Below are 22,224 nucleotides of genomic sequence, written 5' to 3' on the forward strand. Positions count from 1 at the left end.
ATGGCATTACTGAGAGACGAGCTGAGCTGCTCCATCTGTTTGAACGTTTATACGGATCCCGTAATGCTGAATTGTGGGCACAACTTCTGCCAGGAGTGCATTGGCCGTGCACTGGATACTAATAATGGATCGAGAACTTACACCTGCCCCGAGTGCAGAGCAGAGTTTCAGCAACGTCCTGTGCTGCTGAGAAACCTAAAGCTGTGTAACATCATACAGCATCTGCTACCTCATCACCCTGAGCAGCGGGAGGACTGTAGGCTGTTCTGCACATACTGTGAGTTTGATGTACCAGCTGCGAAAACCTGTTTGCGTTGTGAGACCCACCTATGCGATGCCCATCTAAAGAAACACAATAAGTCGGTTGAACATGTCTTAGCTGAACCCAACGCTTTTCTGCAGGACAACAAATGTTCGTTTCACCACCGGAACCTAAAATATTACTGCCCTCAAGATACCACCTGCATTTGTGAGTCTTGTCAAGACGCAGGTTGGCACAGAGGACATCCACTGGAGTCATTACAAGAGGCTTCTCGGAAGAAACTACAACATTCGCTTTTAGACCTCACCACAAAGATAGAAACCACCGAACGAAAGGTTGAGAGTCTCAAGGAACAAAAAAGTAAAATTCAAGAAACCTCCGATGCTTTAAGGAACGGAATCAACTCTTTCTTTAAGGTGATAATAAAAGAGATGAAGACCATGCGGAAGGCTGTTCTGAGCGAGATCTCTAGGAAGAAGGGGCATGCTCTGATGAAGGTCTCCAAGTCCATCCAGGAGCTGGAGATAAAGAAGGATGAGCTGTCCAGGAAGATTCGTGAGACCCAGGAGATGCTCCGTGTGGCCGATCCTATAACCGTATTACGGCAGGCACCTGAAATCGAGGACAGACGTCACCCAGGGGATAGTGAAGCCATTTATTTGGACGAAACACCCATCAATTTTATAATAAAGAAGTGCTTGTCCAGTATGATTGGTACGCTCTCCGAACTCATCAACGAAATCCCTTGTCCAAAGTCTTCGGATATTCTCCTGGATGTAGCGACCGCCTGTAATTACATACTTGTATCCCGTGACCGCAAATCGGCCACACACATCAGCGTAGATCAGGGGTATCTAGACCGTCCGGAGCGCTTTATGGCCTGTCAGGTTTTGAGCACCTGTAGCTTCTCCTCCGGACGGCATTATTGGGAAGTGGATGTTAATAAAGCCAAGGAATGGATTATCGGAGTGGCTCATCACAACATGGACAGGAAAACACTGGCCAACAACGCCTACATAGGTTATAATGACAAGTCGTGGGGCCTGGAATACCGCTATTGCCTTTCTGACAACCGCTATTGCCTTTCAGCCCATCACAATGATGTGACAGAAGAGGTGACTTTCAACTTCCCGGTAGATCTGCTTGGGGTGTATCTGAACTATGACTCTGGCCTCATATCATTTTATCAGCTTGGTGACCCTATCAGACACTTATACAGCTTCTCTGCCACCTTTACCGAGAGCCTTCACGCTGCCTTCTACGTGTTCCCGGACAGCTGCATTAAAATCCGATAAAATAGAGTGTGTTTGCGCCGCTGCCGGCAAAATTATGATAACTTGTACATGTAAAATGTCAGACATTTTTATATAAGGTGATGGGGGGTTTAGTGATAGTGTAGTGATATACTTATATTGCTGTAAGACTGGTGATTAAGCGGTTAATACTGATTATCTCCGGTGATCATAATGGTTGTGGGTTGATGTCTAAGGGTATGTTCACACGCAGTAGCAAAATATGTCTGAAATGACGGAGCTGTTTTCGCCTAATTTTCAGACGTTTTTGTAACTACTCGCGTTTTTCGCGGCGTATTTTACAAACGTTATTGGAGCTGTTTTTCAATGGAGACAATTAAAAACGGCTCCAAAAACGTCCCAAGAAGTCACATGCACTTCTTTGACGTGGGCGTCTTTTACGCGCCGTCTTTTGATAGCAATGCGTAAAATAACACCTCATGGGAACAGAACATCGTAAAACCCATTGAAAGCAATGGGCAAATGTTTGTAGGCATAATGGAGCCGTTTTTTTCAGGCGTAATTCGAGGCGTAAAACGCCCGAATTATGTTTAAAAACAGTGCGTGTGAACGTACCCTAATATCCCTGGAAGTCTAGGATATAAGCTTATACTGGAGCAGTTGCCCATAGCAACCAATCAGATTGCTACTTTCATTTTCAAAAGAGCCTCTGTAAAACACGGAGGCCGATTGGTTGCTTTGGGCAACTGTTCCACTTTTCCTTTGCAGCAGTTTTGATAAATCTCCCTCATAGTGACGTTAATGGCAGAAAACATAATTACATAGGAACTTGTACAATTTGTATATGTAGATATATATTTTGATCCTGTCTCTAGTTACATTTTGCTTTGAAATTTCCGTTGTCTCCTGGGCCTTTTCTACAGTTAGCGACGTAAATATACCCAGAGCAATGGTCGTGAGGATATAATAAACCGGGACTCTAAGGGTACAGTCCCAGGTAGCGGCGGCCGTAGCCCAGCTCACCTGCTTAGGCCAATGACCGCACGATTTTGCCGAGTATTAGGCTGAGTTCACACGTTGCGGATTTGTTACAGATTTTGTAGCGGTTTTGACGCAGATCTCACCCTTTGTGTAAATACGGCGCTGAAAATCTGCGTGAAATCCGCGACGTGTGAACTCAGCCTTACCGGAAAAATCGTGTAGCCAGTGAATAGTTTTGTCCACAAGCGGCCGCCGCTACTTCGGACCGTGCCCTAACCATTCTACCAATTGAAGGGCGTCCTTATAAACGGTATATTAATATAGAAATTTGTTTAGCAGCATAAAGACCCATTCACATCACGTTTTTGGCCTACGTGTAGCGTATAAAAGGGAAAAGCTCCCAACACGTTAAACGGAGGCTGTAACGGATGCCCAACAGTGGCATACATGACCCATAGGCTATTATGGCATCCGTTTAACATATACATCATAAAAATCTATGGAGAAGCTCATGACGTTAAACAGATGCTTGTGACGTATGCCATACAGTGGCATCACCCATAGGCTCCCATGTTAAAAAAAAAAAAAAAAATGTATACTGCGCGGTGTAGGCTATTCAGTACCTGAATAAAAAGGTATACCAGCCTGACGGAGGTCAAACGCACACTCTGTTGGCCTCCGTCAGGCAAATGGAGCCCTATGGACATGTGATGTATGTGCGTTGGAAGGTTTCATGGCAAACGTAGTAGAAAACGTGATGTGAATAAGGCCTGAGATGTCTGCAGAGCTGGTTTCCATTTTGAGAACATAATATAAGTGCTAGTGGAAATTTTGAGTATTTAGAAATGTATTTTATGTGTTCCTCATAACTTGTTGTGTTTCCTCATATTCTTAGTTTCTGTTACTGTGAACACGGTCAGTCCGCAAATGCGGATGACCCTCCGCAGCCCGTCTGTGCCGTAATCACGGACCGTGCCCACGGCTATGGTCTGTACATGGGGCCTCATATTAGAAAATTATTGTTGGATATTACTAAGGTTATGACCAGGGACCGATTCACAAATCTAGGAGAGGGCAAAATAACAGCGGCGAACTTCGCTTTATTTTGTCACACCCCTAGGTTAAATATGTAAACCACACCATCGACACAAAAAGGAAAATAAAAATGGATCATAGAAACACCTAATCACATAGTCAAGGACAGGCATCACTTTTAGAGTCAAGGACAACAGTATGTTACCACTATGCAAGCACCAACGTAACCAATAATACCGCCATATAGTGGTCAGACACCAGGTCTATAGTGGCAGTCTGCAGAGTATCATCGAGCTGCAGACTATACAAGAGAATACAGCACTGATCAGACGCAGTTACAGGCATAATACATAACAATTGACGAAGACCTATCAACTCCCCTGACAATTTTTTTTTGAATGAAACACTTGCATTAGCAATTGTGCAGCAGCTTTTCGTATATAACTCTGCATTGTGCTGTTCCTCTGTTATTCCTCCTAGAAATGCATGAATAAATTGACAACTGGGTGTTACCATTTTCCTTTTCAAAGGGTTATGTCACTACTGATAAGGGGAGTGGTAAGACACAGTTGTCAATTAGGCCTGGGCTACACAGACACTTTTGTAGCACTACTGATTGGTTTTTAATTTTCTGAGTGACAGTTGCAGTTCGCAAATTGAATGCAACACTATCTATTTATTGTTTTGTACTGCAGCTCTACAGTTAAGGTTAAATAGTTGCGCTACAAAAAGTCTACGTGTAGGCCAGGCCTTATTCATATAGTTCCAGGAGGAATAACAGAGGAAAACAGAGTTCTAAGTAAAGATTCTCCAGAATTATTATTTCATGGGGAATACAAGGATTTACTATAACAGACATGTCCAGGGAGTCAGCTCCTCTATAAATCCAGTGATTCACAGGTGACATCTTCTCTGATGTGAGTCGTTCTCTTTCCTTTTCTTTTCCATCTAGACCAAACCGTTATGCCAACTTCTCCTGATGACTGCAGAGTTCCCTTCCAAGACGTCTTTGACCCCAAAACCCTATATAATTTTAGAACCCCAACCAGACCCCTGTATATAGGAATGCACCTTGGCATCAAGTGATTGGTTACTATTATTTGTTCCCTATGAATATTCAAATGTATAAAATGCTCAATAAAAACAAACTGTAGATCAAAACCTGAACCTGGTCTGGTCTCTTGTGTCACAATATTATTTTTTACCGAACAGTGATCCACAACATTTATAAAGAACAACCTACAATGTCATGTAATGTATTGTTAACCCTATTATCCTTCCTGTCAGTAATATATAGCAAAATTCTTGTAATCCGGCATCAATAGGACCTGATAGATGCTGGATTATAAAATATTCTGAATTATTTGACAGTCAGCAAAAAATCTGCAGTATCTTTGGGGTTTGTTTATAGGTATATGATATATAGTATGATGTTTAGATGTGATATATAATGTTGGGATCTAATATAAAAACCCACACAATCCTATGATATAGATAATGCTTTTATTATGGGGATACTGTGAGTCTGTGACCTGTGGACGTGCATTAAGATGGAAATAGAACTCCTTGTTAATTTATAATATTCTTATAATTCAGAATACGGGTTTACATTATTCCATCTACCATTATAATAAATATAATTAACCCCTGGGCCACAAGGCAAAGCTGAAGTTAGGTCTTTCTTCACTCTGGCAAAGGTTCAGTTTGCTGCCCCCCCCCCCCCATCCCTGTATCTACATATCCTGGGCAAGGAAAAATGGCTTGTTGGCATGCCGCTGTGGCACCAGACATATTATTCTGCGGCACCATTCTAAGTTTTGCTTTGGGCCTCATGGTCACTTATGTTACCTCTGCCAGCTGGGTAACCAGGGATTGCTAAACAACAATTGGATCCTCCAAGAAGAACAATAAGGAAATGGATCACCAGGTATGATCTACAGGGGCATTAATCGGGGCATGTACCCTGGGTGCCAGAGGTGGATGTCAACAAACTACTCTGCATTGTCTAGGGTATTCAGAGACCAGGACAAGGCAGAAAATTTAATATGTGCCCTAAAATTAAGGAAGACCTTTCTACAACAATACACTATACGGCCAAATGTCCACCCCTCCTAATTATTAAAGGGGTTGTCTGGACATTTGTTATTGATGGCCTATCCTTAGGATAGTTCATCAATATGAGATCGGTGGGGGTCCGACTTCCGGGACCGCTCACCGATCAGCTGGCTGTAGGGGCCGCTGGGGTCTTTTTCCAGTTTACAGGCACAGCGCCATACACATCCGGAGCGGCTGTGACTGGGATTGCAGTTCCGGTCCTATTGAAGTGATTGGGACTGAGCTGCAATCCCAGGCACAGCCGCTACCGATGTGTACAGCGCTGTAAACACTGAAAAGGCCGCAGCAACGAACGCTGCAGCCTCTTCAGTCTGCTGATCGGCGGGATCCCGGGAGTCGGACCCCCACCGATCTCATATCGATGACCTATCCTAAGAATAGGCCATCAATAACAAATGTCCGGACGACCCCTTTAAGTTCAGGTGTTGCAGCCGCATGCATTGCAAATGGGTGCATAAAATCAAGCACACAGGCATGCCATCTACATAGACAAACATTGCTCGTAGTATGGGTCGTACTGAGAAGCTCAGTAACATTACACATGGCACTGTCATAGGATGATACCCTTACCTTAGTTTGTGGAATTTCTGATCTGCTAGACCTGCATGGTACTGGGTCAGGCATACAATGTCCACTAGAGGGAGCCCTTGGCTTTCATATAGCAAAGGTTTTTGGAAATGGCTCTAATAAATTGAGACTTATGATTCCTATATACAGATATGGACTGTGAATACACTAAATTATCATGACAAATATGACCTGTATATTCACATGCAAAAACTTTTTCAATAAAAATGTAATGTTTACAAAATAAAATTAAATATGCCCTATAGCCACTGGTGACAGCATTGTTGCTGCCATGTATTTATGTTTATGCAATCTATTATTGGCAAGAGGCAAATGACCCGGATGCTGTTTTGGCTTCTTTTGCCGTTCTTTGCAGGGTGACGACAGCGGAGTATGGCTGCACTGCGTCATCACGTCGGGGGCGGCAAATTTTCTATAAAACCGCAGTAGGCCCGCCAGTGATTAGTGTTGGGGGGTAGTTGGCATGAGCTGTGACGAGGCTGCGGAAGATGACCGCGCTGACCGTTGGGCTTGTGGCATTGGTCCTGAAGTGTTCGCTGTGTGATGTAGGCAGGGGTCTCCCCGCCATATGTGTAAGTAGTGGGGGTGTGTGCCAGAGCAGGCCCACGTGTGTGCAGTCAGCAATTTTGTGCCTACTAGGCCTTATTGCCTGAACATTCCCTGCATTGGGAACTATACCATCAGGAGCCCCACCAGGGTCACCACCAGGGTCTACTATTTGTTTGTAAGGCTCTGTTCACATCTGTGTCAAGGCCTTTCGTTGTTCTGCTCTGTCACAGGAGCAGAACAATGAAAAAACAAAGCTGTCAGAACCATCGCATGACAGAAATCAATGGCACCCAACGGAACCCATTGACTTTAATGTGTTCCGTCACAGTGTCGGGCTTTTTGCCGGACACAATAGTGCAGCATGTTGTACTACTTTGTTGGCAAAAATAACAAAGTCTGCGACAGAGGCTCCTAATGAAGGCTCCGATACCGGTGTGAATAAAGCCTTAGTCTCAATTTACCTGAGCAGGATAGCAAGACCGAAACTTCACATAGACAGTATTAAACACAAGATCTATGAATGGAGAAAAATAAAAAGATATTATGTGACACCAAATAATAATCTGTGCCACGAGAACCAAACAATATTGCATTATGTATCAAAAAAAAGTAACATAGTAATATCCCCATGACAAGGCCAGAGAGTGTTCTCTTACCCTTTTTAGGTTCACACTCTTGCCATTAGGGGGCAGTATTATAGTAGTAAGTGTTGAGCACAGAAGACAGAGTTTTCATGGCGTCCCTAAGGCATGATGGGAGTGACATTCAGAATAAATCAAATAGTATTTAGCAAAACCTATTTTTTAAATGTTTATCAAGACAAATTTCCCAATGTCGTATTATGGCATATGGGCATCATAGAAGGGGTCCCGCTTGAGATTTGACTGTGCTCAGGAGCAGTTGCATTAATCCAGAATCTGATTATCAAGAAAAAATCATAGCTCAACACTTGTTTCCAGAACAGAACTGCAAAATAACGTGGAATTTCACGAAGCCAGAAGCAGACGACCGAACAAATCAAACCTATTTGGTCCCCGTCCCCCCTAATTAATAAACAAAGTTATGCCAGTTTTACACTGCGGACAGCATCATATGCCAGTTTCACGCGAGCGTAATACGGGTGCATTTCTGCGCTTTTATTACGGCCGCAAGTCCTGGCTGGACTGCACCCCTATTGCGCTCGTGTGAAACTGGCCTTATAGTAGCAGATTTTGTGTAAATATTTAATTTATTTTATTTTGGACTTTCTTAATAAAGGATGTCAGCCCTTACAACTGAGTTTTATATAGTCTTCTATGACCACCCAGTAATCTAGAATATTTTATATTCCTGCATTTTTTAGGTCCCAATGATATAAGATTTTTTTTTTTTTACTGTAGATTGCATTACTTATCCTGTATTGATCCTGAGTTACAGCCTGTGTGATACTCCAGAGCTGCATTCACAATTCTGCTGGTTGTAACTGGAAACACTCAAAACTTTTGCGATCATACATATCCCTAACAGTTTACTTAAGCTCCTATAATCAAGGGGAGCAGTTACTTTTTCCTATATCAGATAACTGTACAGTGCCTGCCTAGTGTAAAGATTAGACATATAAAAATGTAAATCACCACAACAAATTCAGTGCAGACATTGAGACAGCAAGGGATCCTGGGAGATTTTAGTTCTCAAGCCTGTAAAATAGTGAGAGTGAGTAACTCAGGATTAGTCCAAGATAAGTAATGTAATGTATGTACACAATGAGTCCACCAGCAGAATACTGAGTGCAGCTCTGGAGTATAGTTAAGCCTGTAACTCAGGATCAGTACAGGATAAGTCATGTAATGTATGTACACAGTGACTCCACCAGCAGAATAGTGAGTGCAGCTCTGGGTTGTAATACAGGATATAACTCAGGATCAGTACAAGATAAGTAATGTTATATGTACACAGTTACAGCATCAGTAGAATAGTGAGTTACATCCCATACAGGATGTAACTCAGGATCAGTACAGGATAAGTAATGTAATATATGTATACTGTGTCTCCACCAGCAGAATAGTGAGTGCAGCTCTGGAGTATAATATAGGATGTAACTCAGAATCAGTAATGTAATGTATGTAAACAGTGTCTCCACCAGCAGAATAGTGAGTGCAGCTCTGGAGTATAATACAGGATGTAGCTCAGGATCAGTACAGGATAAGTAATGTAATGTATGTACACAGTGACTCCACCAGCAGAATAGTGAGTGCAGCTCTGGAGCATAATACAGGATATAACTCAGGATTAGTCCAAGATAAGTAATGTAATGTATGTACACAATGAGTCCACCAGCAGAATACTGAGTGCAGCTCTGGAGTATAGTTAAGCCTGTAACTCAGGATCAGTACAGGATAAGTCATGTAATGTATGTACACAGTGACTCCACCAGCAGAATAGTGAGGCAGCTCTGGAGTATAATACAGGATGTAACTCTGGATCAGTACAGGATAAGTCATGTAATGTATGTACACAGTGACTCCACCAGCAGAATAGTGAGTGCAGCTCTGGGTTGTAATACAGGATATAACTCAGGATCAGTACAAGATAAGTAATGTTATATGTACACAGTTACAGCATCAGTAGAATAGTGAGTGCAGCTCTGGAGTATAATACAGGATGTAACTCAGGATCAGTACAGGATAAGTAATGTAATATATGTATACTGTGTCTCCACCAGCAGAATAGTGAGTGCAGCTCTGGAGTATAATACAGGATGTAACTCAGGATCAGTAATGTAATGTATGTAAACAGTGTCTCCACCAGCAGAATAGTGAGTGCAGCTCTGGAGTATAATACAGGATGTAACTCAGGATCAGTAATGTAATGTATGTAAACAGTGACTCCACCAGCAGAATAGTGAGTGCAGCTCTGGAGTATAATACAGGATGTAACTCGGGATCAGTACAGGATAAGTAATATAATGTATGTACACAGTGATTCCACCAACAGAATAGTGAGTGCAGCTCTGGAGTATAATACAGGATGTAACTCGGGATCAGTACAGGATAAGTAATATAATGTATGTACACAGTGACTCCACCAGCAGAATAGTGAGTGCAGCTCTGGAGTATAATACAGGATGTAACTCAGGATCAGTAATGTAATGTATGTAAACAGTGTCTCCACCAGCAGAATAGTGAGTGCAGCTCTGGAGTATAATACAGGATGTAACTCAGGATCAGTAATGTAATGTATGTAAACAGTGACTCCACCAGCAGAATAGTGAGTGCAGCTCTGGAGTATAATACAGGATGTAACTCGGGATCAGTACAGGATAAGTAATATAATGTATGTACACAGTGATTCCACCAACAGAATAGTGAGTGCAGCTCTGGAGTATAATACAGGATGTAACTCGGGATCAGTACAGGATAAGTAATATAATGTATGTACACAGTGACTCCACCAGCAGAATAGTGAGTGCAGCTCTGGAGTATAATACAGGATGTAACTCGGGATCAGTACAGGATAAGTAATATAATGTATGTACACAGTGACTCCACCAGCAGAATAGTGAGTGCAGCTCTGGAGTATAATACAGGATGTAACTCAGGATCAGTAATGTAATGTATGTAAACAGTGTCTCCACCAGCAGAATAGTGAGTGCAGCTCTGGAGTATAATACAGGATGTAACTCAGGATCAGTAATGTAATGTATGTAAACAGTGACTCCACCAGCAGAATAGTGAGTGCAGCTCTGGAGTATAATACAGGATGTAACTCGGGATCAGTACAGGATAAGTAATATAATGTATGTACACAGTGATTCCACCAACAGAATAGTGAGTGCAGCTCTGGAGTATAATACAGGATGTAACTCGGGATCAGTACAGGATAAGTAATATAATGTATGTACACAGTGACTCCACCAGCAGAATAGTGAGTGCAGCTCTGGAGTATAATACAGGATGTAACTCGGGATCAGTACAGGATAAGTAATATAATGTATGTACACAGTGACTCCACCAGCAGAATAGTGAGTGCAGCTCTGGAGTATAATACAGGATGTAAATCAGGATCAGTACAGGATATAATGTATATACACAGTGTATATGATTTCCCTGTGACCCAGACCAGTTAATATAATTCCTTAAATCGTCTTCTTCTGTCAACTTCTATTCTGACATTTTTTATTTAACTCTTTCCGGGAAAGCTGGGTGACAAGGAATATACAGTACATGCCTTTAGTACTTCCATGGTTGTCACCCAGCTTTCCCAGACTTCTAAACATTAAATCTGCCTAAAAATGCAGCAATCCATCTCCAGGTCCCATCTTGTGGCATTATTAAGCTGGTTTGCCGTTCAGGGCAGCTAGGTGGCATTTTGCTTATTCTTTGGTATCTATTAGATGCAGGGACATATATTGTAGATACCAAACACACTGGTACAGTGTGCCCTAATCATACACCAAAAAGTACGCCAAGTATTAGACTTTGTTCACACTGGTGTCATGACTTCAGTTAACAACAGACGCCTTGGCGCTGTGCTGGATCCGACATATCACAGATCAAAACGGCCCCCTATTGACCCCATTGACATTTAATGGGTCCGTCCATCAAGGTTTTCTTTGTGGTGACCTATTCTTGACATCATAAGTGAAGGAGGATCGAAACGCAGATGTGAACAGAGCCTGATATGGTCGCTCATTAGCTTTAAGAGAAATGCAGACACTCCAGCCGCTTCCCCATGTGACAACCACAATCAGATCACCATTGGGAAAGCTGCCGCATGAAAGGGGGTTGTCCTAGGTGGACAATCCCTTTAATGTAAAGCGCTGGATATACTATCACATGAGGGACAACCCAAAGCAATGGTCGGTCTCCAACATGGCCGCATTGTGACTGCACCACATAATAGTGCGCCGCTATGTGATGATTCTGGGCTGAGTTTTGTATAGTATAAGCCCCCAGTAAGGCTCAGCCTAAATATTCGCATTGCCATATACAGGAAATTCTCTGAAATATTACAGCGCATCCGACAATTATTCTCACACAATTCTACTGGTCGAGAAAAATTGTTTTATCACAATAGACACATTTGGGAGATTCATCACATGATGGATCCTTGATAAATTGTGCCAATATCTTCTTACACTATCTCATCTCTTGCGACTCCTCTAAACCACGCGCCTTTTCTAGACACTCTTCAAAACTTTCAAGGTGTAAAAAGTGACTAAAACACATAATTCGTTTTATATATATATATATATATATAGCTTTATTGATAAAGTTTCTGCTATTATCACACAAGTCACACTCCACCTGCAGAGGACACACAAGGCTGCTCACAGAGGAGGAGTTTGCAGACAATACCTTTAAACGGTTGAGAATTTTCACAATCTCATTGGACAATAGAGGCACAGGGTACCTGGCAACCAACAACCAATCAGATTTTAGAGTTCTGTTTAAAGGGCTCAGCTCCCTGGGGAGGTAAGGTGGCAGAGCTAGCAGTTCAGTGTACAGTGGGATCATTTATCGGAGAACATCAGCCCCAACCTACTAATCCCTCCCCGAGGTAAGCTCATCTTATATTTTATATGTCTCTTATACAGAGTCGGGAATCATTCAATCTTAAAAAATAATTCATACATGCCTAATACATATAGTGCAAGACAACAGAAGTAAGCGCAGTTCTACAGCTGGAACTACAAGTCTCAGCATGGCTAATATAACATAATGGGCATTATTACGGAGAAGTTGGTGGTTATGATTCACATCTTGTCATGACCCATTGCCGATAGCACGAGATGGGGAGGATGTGAGGATAAGGAGATCTCTCACCAACTACAGGTATCAGGAATACATCTCAGCCTATATATCCGGCTGTATACAGAGCTATAGAATTAGGAATAGTTCTGATTATTGCTATGATTTTCCATAGGATTGCAGGTAAACCTACTGCAGTATCTTAACTTAGAGAGCTATCATTATATGCGCATGATGCAGCACCATAGACTTGAAAAACAAATTCAGCTCTGCTACATCTGTGGATTTATACGTGCATAGGTAGAGTATAGGTCTATTAAAGGGTAAGAAAGGGTTTGCAATAAAATAAAAGAGGATATACGAGGAGAGTATTATACGTCGGACACCTGTTCGCTTCTGCATCCTGATCATATTGCCAGGTGATCTGATCCTGTCGCACATCCCAGGGGATTGTCATCTCCCGCACATCAGCTGTTACCGGGAAGGCCAGATAACACAGACTACGGGGCGCAGACCTCTAGTTATACATGGATCCCCTCATGTCATATTACAGAATCCCCTGCCTTTCCCATTTTTTATGGGCAAAGTACTATTTTATAAATGTATTATCTATCTGTATTTGTCAGTATTGTCTCAGTGTACGGATGTAGCAAAGCTGATATAGAAGAGCTGAGCTTGTCGTATTGTACAAATTATTGAAATATCGAGATTTGTGGTTTTAAATAAGAATTTATCCGTATCAATGCACTGATAATTCAGCGCTAAAGCATTAAATGACAAGCTCAGCTCTGCTACATCTGTACTTTAAAATTCTATTTCTGGTTCCATTGATTGCAATACACAACAATTGTACTGAATCTCACTATCATAATATCTCGTATCACACTGTCCTACTATCATATGGCACATCACACTATCCTACTATCATATGGCACATCACACTATCCTACTATCATATGGCACATCACACTATCCTACTATCAGATCTTCCCATTATGTTATCATATCACATTATTTTATTATCATGTCTGACTTTTAGATCACATTATTATATTAAAGTATCATATCCCGCTGTCATGCTATAACTTCACACTATAATACTATCATATCTTACTACCTTACTATAATAAAGGGGCCGGCAGGGTATGCTACCTGGGTGCTGGATGAGGGCCACCACTGGCACCAGCAACATGAAGGGATTTTTATATATTACTTGGTGGGGGGAGAGGCAACAAACTGAATCCTTGTTCTGGGTTACAGCTATTATATTACACTATCATATAATACTATCCTTCTGCCATATCCCAATATTCCACTATCATAGTCCACTATCATATAATACTATCTTACTATCATATCACACTATCATATAATACTATCCTTCTGCCATATCCCAATATTCCACTATCATATGATACTATCTTATAATACTATCCTACTATCATATTACACTATCATATAATACTATCACACTGTTATACCATCATATTCCAATATCTTACTTTCATATAATATAATACAATACCATCACACTATCATATTACATTATGCTATTATCATATCACCCTATCATATAATACAAAAAAGAAATGGAGACAGCACTACCGAATTTTCAAAGTGAAGATCCTTTTATTCCACTGTGCACCGTGGAATAAAAGGATCTTCACTTTGAAAATTCGGTAGTGCTGTCTCCATTTCTTTTTTGTCTTGACTGAGGGGTCACTCGGACTGTGACCCAGGAGACGTGCACCCTCTTGAAAAATTTATCCTGTGCTGCTGATCTATACATATCTATCATATAATACTAAACTACAATCTTATCACATTGTCATGCAATCATATTACGCTAGTCTACTATCTCACTATCATATCACGCTATCGTATTATTATATTACATCAGGGTGATTCAAAAGTCAGCGTTTGACTCCAGGCAAATACATCCCTGAATCAAATAGGAGAACGTGCTGTGCTACATATAGTATATATGGTATATTTAGTATATGTAGTATAAATGGTATATATAGAATATGTAGTATATGTAGAATATGTGGTGTGTGTGTGTGTGTGTGTGTGTGTGTGTGTGTGTGTGTGTGTGTGTGTGTGTGTGTGTGTGTGTGTGTGTGTGTGTGTGTGTGTGTGTGTGTGTGTGTGTGTGTGGTGCGCTGCCTCGTTTCCTTGGGATGACTCCTTGGGACTCTGTAAGGTCTTGACTGGTGGGATCCTTGGTCCAGATTCCTTGAGGATTAGCACCCATTTTTCTTTACTGTGCAGCTCCTACTTTGCTCTGTTTGGATTGTGGTATATATAGTATATGTAGTATATATGGTATATGTAGACTATGTGGTATATGTAGACTGTATGGTATATGTAGAATATGTGGTACATATAGTATGTAGTATATATGATATATGTAGTATATGTAGGATATGTAATATGTAATAATCAGATAAGTTAGAGGCGATGTTACGTTTTTTTATCGCTTATGATCCATATAATATCATCTTGAGGATGGAGAAGAATCAGACCATTTAGGATTTCGTAGCTGGTCATGTTAGGCCAGGATCAGGCTGTGTAGGAAGCCATAATGGCCGCCTGACTGTAGGTTACAATGGGATATCTTTTCCCTATTATTTGATGTAAGGTGATTCCTCATTACAAGCTATGAAAGGGTGGCTGCTATGTGAATATGTAACGACACTCCCTGGGTGACCCAGGCACACGCACAGGTTGCAGGAACAAGCGCTATTTGTTCTGAACACGATTGAACAAACAGTCTCTGGGGTGAGGTCTTGGGGGAGGTGGTGGTGCTGTGACTGGGCCCACTGCGGGAAATTATCCAGCTATATTTACTGTCATTAGGGAAGAGGCAGCTAAATGGAGAGCAAACGGCAAACAAGGTGGCAGAGGCTCGAACGAGAGGCCTGCAACCCTCCTAATGTACAGAGGCGTAACTTCAAGCCCCGGGCCCCAATGAATAATCTGTTACAAGGCCCCCATCTATCATGTACCATCTTATCTGTCAGGGAAGCCTTCAGGCCCCCACGGGCACTAGGGCCCGGGTGCAACTGCACCCCTATTGCTACGCCCCTGCTGATGTACATGGCACCATATAGGTTTATATATATATACGTATCCTATACATTGCTGCTACACCAATGATATAATAGTCCGGTCTCTAGAATAATGATGAGAGACTATTATTTAACTAGAAATTTTATTCAAGAGCCAGTCCAGTCACAACTAATATAAAGATCAATGATGCCACACCTGTCCATAGATTGTGTCTCCATTGAAGTGAATAGGGCTGAGCTGCAATACCACGCACAACCTGTGGACAGGAGTGGTGCTGTTTGTGAAAGAAATGTTTTTGAAAATGGGTTTCTTATAATGGGGCTAGACAGAGGTGTAACTTGAAGCTCCTGGGTCCTAATGCATAATCTGTAACAGGACCCCCACCTACCATGTGCCATTTCTAACACTAATGTCTTCTTATGGGGCACAGGGACGACCTGAGTTACCAGGGCCCAAGTTCGACTGTACCTCTATATCCCCTGAAGCTACTCCAGGTTCTTCATGAAACATGAGCAAGTTGAGTTCATCAGTATTGTATCACTGCTGGCAATAACCCCAGTCATGATCCATAGTTACAGATGCTAAAAATAGAGTTGGCAACTCATTAATTCCTTAAAGGGGTTTTCAGCTCTGGCGATCAGTTGTAATCTGCAGAGGAACCTTGCAGCAAATGTTTAAATCCTCTGCAGTGCCACCCCTGGAGAAATTATGCATTACGTGGTGCTCATTGAAATTAATGGGCTGCCTGTGTAATGCACAGAAGGCCGACTCCTCCAAAAATAGAGGCGTGCTGCTGTAGCTGTTCTTCGTTGCGGTTATGGAGGACCTCTATGCCTAATAGGGTATTTATTAAAGGGGTTTCTAAACCAGACAACACCCAGATATCCTATATATCTATGTTACGGTGCTTTTAATTTGCCTTCCATCCATCATCTCCTTTGCTAATCCATCCATTCATCACTCATTCATCACCCACTCATTTATCTATCCATCACCCATCTCCATTGGTAGTCCCTTGATGAAAACCCAACAGAATCCCAATCTATGGTAGAAATAAAGACTCATGTTCTCAAGCGTTGCCTGAGGAGCTGACGTATTATGCAATGTTCCTTTAAGGATCATCTGGAAGCATCCAAGCGTATGGACTGCAGTCCTGTGGTCTAGCTGCCTGAGCACCCATGCAATGAATTGTCATTATTCATACTCAGGTTTGTTATAGAAGATGATGATGGGAGTAGCTGTATTTCTTAAAGGGCTTTTCCAGGGGGACCAACGTCTTCAGCCAAATTCTAACTGATATTGATTGCAAGATTATTCTACAACACATATTAACCTTATCACTTTTTCTGGGTTGTCCCATAATTTTACGCATTCCTGTTTGGGAGAAACATATAACACTGTTCATCCTGAGCCTCCTGGTTCATAAGTATAATATAAGTCCCAATAATGACCTTCTACAACACAAGCAGAGCACTGAGAGGAAGAGCAAGGACTATAGATGGACACTGATTGTTATATGCCATCAACTATATTATTTTCTCAATTCTATTACAGATCTGCCATTGGCCTAGGACCATGCCTGTCCTTTCTTCCAATCACCAAGCTTGTCACATGGAGAAGGACAATTTTCGAGAAGATGACAGCTTAACCAACCTTCAATGGCTTCAAGACTTTTCCATTTGGAGCTCAGACTTGTCTTCGTTTGCTATCTCCTGTCCTCCCGTAACTAACAACACCCAGGGTCCATGCAGCCCTCCAGCCGGAGATACTGCCTCCTGCCAGGCTCCTCATACAGGGAAACAGAGATCAACCATTGGACCCAATGCCTGGCCTTCTTTGCCTTCATCTGGACCAAATCCTACACAGGAAGTGGATTATAGAACAAATCCTAATGTTAAACCGCCATATTCCTATGCCACCCTCATATGCATGGCTATGGAGGCCAGCCAGCAGAGGAAACTCACCCTCTCAGCCATATACAACTGGATCACCCAGAACTTCTGTTACTATAGGCATGCTGACCCGAGCTGGCAGGTAAGATTTCTTAAATAAAATAAACTGGGGCATGGGGTAAGAGTAAAGATCACCAATTTCCCAACCATATCAGTATCCAGGCAGAGGTCTAGTAGAGGTGGTACTGTAACTCCTAATAGAGATTGATCAACTTGTGGCCACCAAAGGTGGAATCAGGACTCGGGTTAATGCCGGCAATGCCCTGTAGTCTCAAAAAGACTCTTCTATCAGGTCAAGCTTCCCAATATCAAAGTCTGTTGAAGTGTATGAGTGTCTGTAGTGGTTGGGGGAAGTAGATGCATGACTGTGGGCATGTACCAGAGGGCCGAGAGTTAGTCAGGAAGGTGCCCCAATACTCAATCTCTCCCTGGTCATATGAATCTTTTCAGAATCTCACCATTGTAAGACACTGTAGAGAGTCCATTACCATATGGTTTCCCGCAACCCTTCTAGTACATAGATCTATACACTCAACATAGAGTAAAGGATTATGGTTTATATGTGTGTTTCTTAATCCCAATCTTCAAGTTCCCCCACCAGGTCCTGCCTAGAGGACACAAATCATAGGATCAGGACATGACCTGTTTTGATAACTTTAGGGTGCAGAAGAGAAACACTTGTCTACCATTTGTTTATATGAGAATATAAGGTGTCTGACATATGATGACAAAGATTGAGATGGTGATTATTGTTACTCAAGGTGAGGTGGCTTTTACTGTCTGTGTAGAAGACATGAGGTCTTGGATATTGGTGACCTAGTATCTACAAACAGGACTTGAGGCAATAAATATAAGATAGAGGATAAGGAGCACCATTACTGCTGCACCATCAAAGGAGATGTTGAGGAGATACAATGCAAAGACTATGGGCCACATCATGACGTAGATGCATCGCCATCTGGTTGCAGGGCCCAACTTCTGCACCTCCTATAGCTACACCCTTGTCATTAGGAAAATTCTGCATTTGGACATGGACTGTTACCCTAATAGGTCTTATTACTGGATATAAATAGAATGAACGACTTCCTTTCTAGATATGTACCCTCAGCCATAATGCCTGCCCTTTCCACCGTCCTGGTTTTAGGGTATACAGTAGCTGTGTGACTACTCTTACTTTACTATAGGACATGAAAGGACCTCGGTATATAGGACATAAGAGGGGTTTTGTACATGGAGGTCATCAGTGACCTGCACATGGTGAGGTGGGATTCTCCTGTGACTGTGACGCACTGCATTATTCATGACCAGCCTCATCTTTTGGTGAGGTCTGTGCCAGGTGTCTGTCTATAGTCATCTGTAGGCTATGCCTGCTCTCGGAGACAGCTGCATAATGAGGAACTTTGTCCTGGCTGTAAGGGACACCTGAGAAGGTAGGGGGTGGGGAAGGGTAGAGAAGATGGGTCATTCATCTACGTTTCAGCAGTCATACTCCATTAACCAGACGTGAGGTAGGCAACCTGCAGCAGCTTTAGAGGAAGCACACATCCCATTATGGGGTCATACATATACTTGTAGTACTATAGCATATGTCTCATCACCATACATTAATAAAGGGATGGTCCAGTACAGAAAACCTATATTCTTATACCTTATTAGGGAATTCTGAGTTAATAGATGGGGTCCCCTGTTCAGGAACCGTATCTCTTGGCCAGAATGGAGCGGTTACAAAGAGCATCTCTCACTCTGGAGGACTTGTCTTGTCCTGTATTACACAGAGAACCCATTGATATGAATAGACACTGTGTAATGCTTAATTTCTCCTGTGGTGGCACTGCTGGATAATTGAACACTTGCTGCCTGGTTTCCCCATAGATTACAGCTGATCGCTGTGGGGTCCCTTCAAGAGGACACTTTGTGATTATTATTGTCAAGGGACCCTTCTAATGAGTAGGGATTGTCTAAAGCGGATAACCCCTTATAAGCTATATCCTTGGATGATGAAATTGGTGGGGCCTAAGTACATAAGTCTTTCCATTTCAGACTCTTTTTATATAATTATCTCTTTTCCATTTTAGAATTCCATCCGCCACAACCTCTCTCTGAATAAATGCTTCATGAAAGTCCCCAGGGGAAAGGATGAACCTGGGAAGGGTGGATTTTGGCAGATGGATCCTCGTTACGCTGATATGTTTGTTAATGGAGTACTGAGAAGAAGAAGGATGCCATCTTCTCATCTTGATCCTCCGAGATGCAACAACATAGCAGTCCATCATCCTTACCAGTCATCTGTTCGACCAAATAACCGCCAAACCCCACGTTCTTCTTGCAGTTACAAGCAGCTTAGGAGGCAAGAGAAGCCCAGTCCTGTTTTGCCAGCACTGAGAGCACAGGAACGACATGGGGACAACCTCTTTTCTACTGAAGATCATCTGCATGGAAGCAACTTTGATGACCTTGATCTGCAGACAGCCTTAATATCAATGTTGTGGGAAGAAGACCTGGGACCTTCTGGGGTCAATGCCTCAGTTGTGAACACTTCTGAATTGGAAGTAGCCCAACAGGAACCTGCCATAATGGATAGCCAATGGTTCCTGCCTCCTAACCACCACCCAACTTGGCAAGAGTTGAAAGAAGAACCAGTGGCAGATCAGTGGTACATAGACAGTGGTTATGTTGAAGATGTTTTGTACGAGTGTCCACCATGGGAACGGGCTGAGACATTATGACCTGTTAAGGGAACAAAAGTCTTAAAGCAACCACTGGTTGGATTTCATATTATGAGGACTGATGAGGAAACCAAAACTAGAACTTAGGTACTTCTCAGGCTTTTCATCTCCTTGACCCGTTGCTTCACTTCAGCCTTTTATGGTTGGAGAGTTGCATTTGCGGTGGTCCTAAGGTTCTTCAAGGAACTGGTGAAAAAATGGGGCAGGTGGATCATCTATTTCACAAAAACGAAGAAACTTTAGCCATAAGAGGACAAGCAGGCCTCTACAGCTTCTTACAAAAAATGCATTTTATATTCCAGGCCTGGACATTACAATTTGGGCCTTCACTGATGCTACATAACCACTCTGGAGAACTCAAAGGTCACAGCCATTTTATTACATCAAGCAGAAATATATTTTTTACAAATACTTTAAACTAATAGAGTATATACAAACAATGCGATGGTACAAAGGTCTATGACGACATGAAATGTCTATGCACCTAAGAGACTTTATATGGAGAATAAATGGATTTCATATGTGATGTGAAGAATAGTCAGATCTAGATATGAGGCCTATGGAGCAGGCCTGCCTGGTTTATGAACAATAAATGAAGCGGAATAAAACAGTGTCCTTTTGTTTTTGTGGAGGGTTTAAAGGTGGAAAAATCATTTACCATTTGCTAACAGTTTGGGATATTTTTTGCAAACTTCAGTGTTGGCTGTGACTATCATCATCTAGAATAATGAAGAAAAAAAAGAAATAAACCAAATAAACCCTTTGATTGATTTATGTTTCCCATAATAATGGGAAATAAGCATGAGATTAGAGAAAATGTCTATTTGTTTCCAGAAACAGCGCCACTTTTGTTCACAGGCTGTTTGGTATTGCAACTTAGCCCCATATTAGTGAATGAGGCAGAGCTGCAAACCAACTCACAGCCCAAGGACAAGGGTGTCGCTGTTTTCGGAAAAAAACAAAACGTTTGGTGCGCGTTATTTCGCAGGGCGCTATTATTTTTTACCGGTGCACAGAAATATGCAGATGCACGATGAGATATAGGATGACTATGATTTTCTGCAGTTTTCCATCAAAATGAAGTGTACAATGCAGCTTTTACGAGAATAATAGGTCACCTTCACCCTGCACTAGATGAAATCTGGTGACTGAATTCGCATGTTTATTGCCATAGGGAGATAAGAATAAGCAGCTGGCAGACATCTATGGTTTCGCTTATCTCCCGTTTTCCAGAAACAGCGTAAAGGCCCTTTCACACTGGGCATTTATCGGGCAGACAAGCGTTCATAGGACGGTCGTTCCCGATAATTGCCCTGAACAAAACAGGGCAGCGAACAGCAGATGAATGAGCATACGCTTGTTCATCTGATGATCGTATCGTTATAAAAAACTGAATTATTATCCCTGGGAGATGTACTGCCAACATGATAGAAATGTATGGGGAGGAGCGATCGGAGTAATGATCGCTCGTCCCCAACTAAAGCTCCTTGTGACAGGATCAAATGAGCGCCGATCAACGAGCTATCTCGTTGATCGGCGCCCGTTGCAACAGCCAAAATTGTCTGGTGTAATAGGGCCTTTCCATGGATTGTGTCTGGTATTGCAGTAATCACTTTAATAGGGCTGAGCTGCAATACCGGACGCATTCTATGGACAAGAGTGGCGCTGTTTCTTAAAACTTCTTTAAGTAACAGGACGTTCAAAGGGCATCATACCCACTTGTCCAGCTGATAAAATAAACATCTTCCTTATTCCTAGCTCTGAATATACTGTACGCTCTTTAACCTGTTGTCGCATAGCGTCGTAATAGTGCGGCGATGGTGGGAGTACTTTTCTGCACAGCAGGAGTGCGGCTGCCAGTCGTAACCATGCCGCCGCTCTAACGTCTGATCTGCGCCGTATAACCCCAATGCTGACCGTGGCATAGAGAAGTTAGATCAAAGAGGGGGGATCCGCCTTTGT

The 22,224-nt window shown here is 42.2% G+C and overlaps 2 protein-coding genes across 2 annotated transcripts; both read left to right on the forward strand.

Moving 5' to 3' along the window:
• On the forward strand, nucleotides 1-1,557 carry LOC142656660 (E3 ubiquitin-protein ligase TRIM62-like). The gene is made up of 2 exons (XM_075831585.1): nucleotides 1-222; nucleotides 520-1,557. Exons 1-2 carry the CDS (start codon nucleotides 1-3, stop codon nucleotides 1,555-1,557), a joined length of 1,260 nt encoding a protein of 419 aa, XP_075687700.1.
• A 10,679-nt stretch (nucleotides 1,558-12,236) lies between these two features.
• Nucleotides 12,237-20,854, forward strand: LOC142656504 (forkhead box protein J1.2-like). Its single transcript, XM_075831437.1, has 3 exons — nucleotides 12,237-12,321; nucleotides 17,139-17,618; nucleotides 19,612-20,854. The coding sequence occupies exons 2-3, from the start codon at nucleotides 17,160-17,162 to the stop codon at nucleotides 20,260-20,262; spliced, it is 1,110 nt and encodes a 369-aa protein (XP_075687552.1). The 5' UTR covers nucleotides 12,237-12,321; nucleotides 17,139-17,159; the 3' UTR covers nucleotides 20,263-20,854.
• Nucleotides 20,855-22,224: the final 1,370 nt, after the last annotated feature.

The sequence above is a fragment of the Rhinoderma darwinii genome, chromosome 6 (genome assembly GCF_050947455.1).
Source record: "Rhinoderma darwinii isolate aRhiDar2 chromosome 6, aRhiDar2.hap1, whole genome shotgun sequence".
Lineage (NCBI taxonomy): Eukaryota > Metazoa > Chordata > Amphibia > Anura > Rhinodermatidae > Rhinoderma > Rhinoderma darwinii.

Excerpts from the sequence above, each read along its gene's own strand:
- LOC142656660 (XM_075831585.1), top strand. The coding sequence starts at position 1 with ATGGCATTACTGAGAGACGAGCTGAGCTGCTCCATCTGTTTGAACGTT. Across the intron at positions 223-519 it reads TGTGTAACATCATACAGCAT|TTACAAGAGGCTTCTCGGAA; the intron begins CTGCTACCTCAT and ends CCACTGGAGTCA.
- LOC142656504 (XM_075831437.1), top strand. The coding sequence starts at position 17,160 with ATGCCTGTCCTTTCTTCCAATCACCAAGCTTGTCACATGGAGAAGGAC. Across the intron at positions 17,619-19,611 it reads ATGCTGACCCGAGCTGGCAG|AATTCCATCCGCCACAACCT; the intron begins GTAAGATTTCTT and ends TTTCCATTTTAG.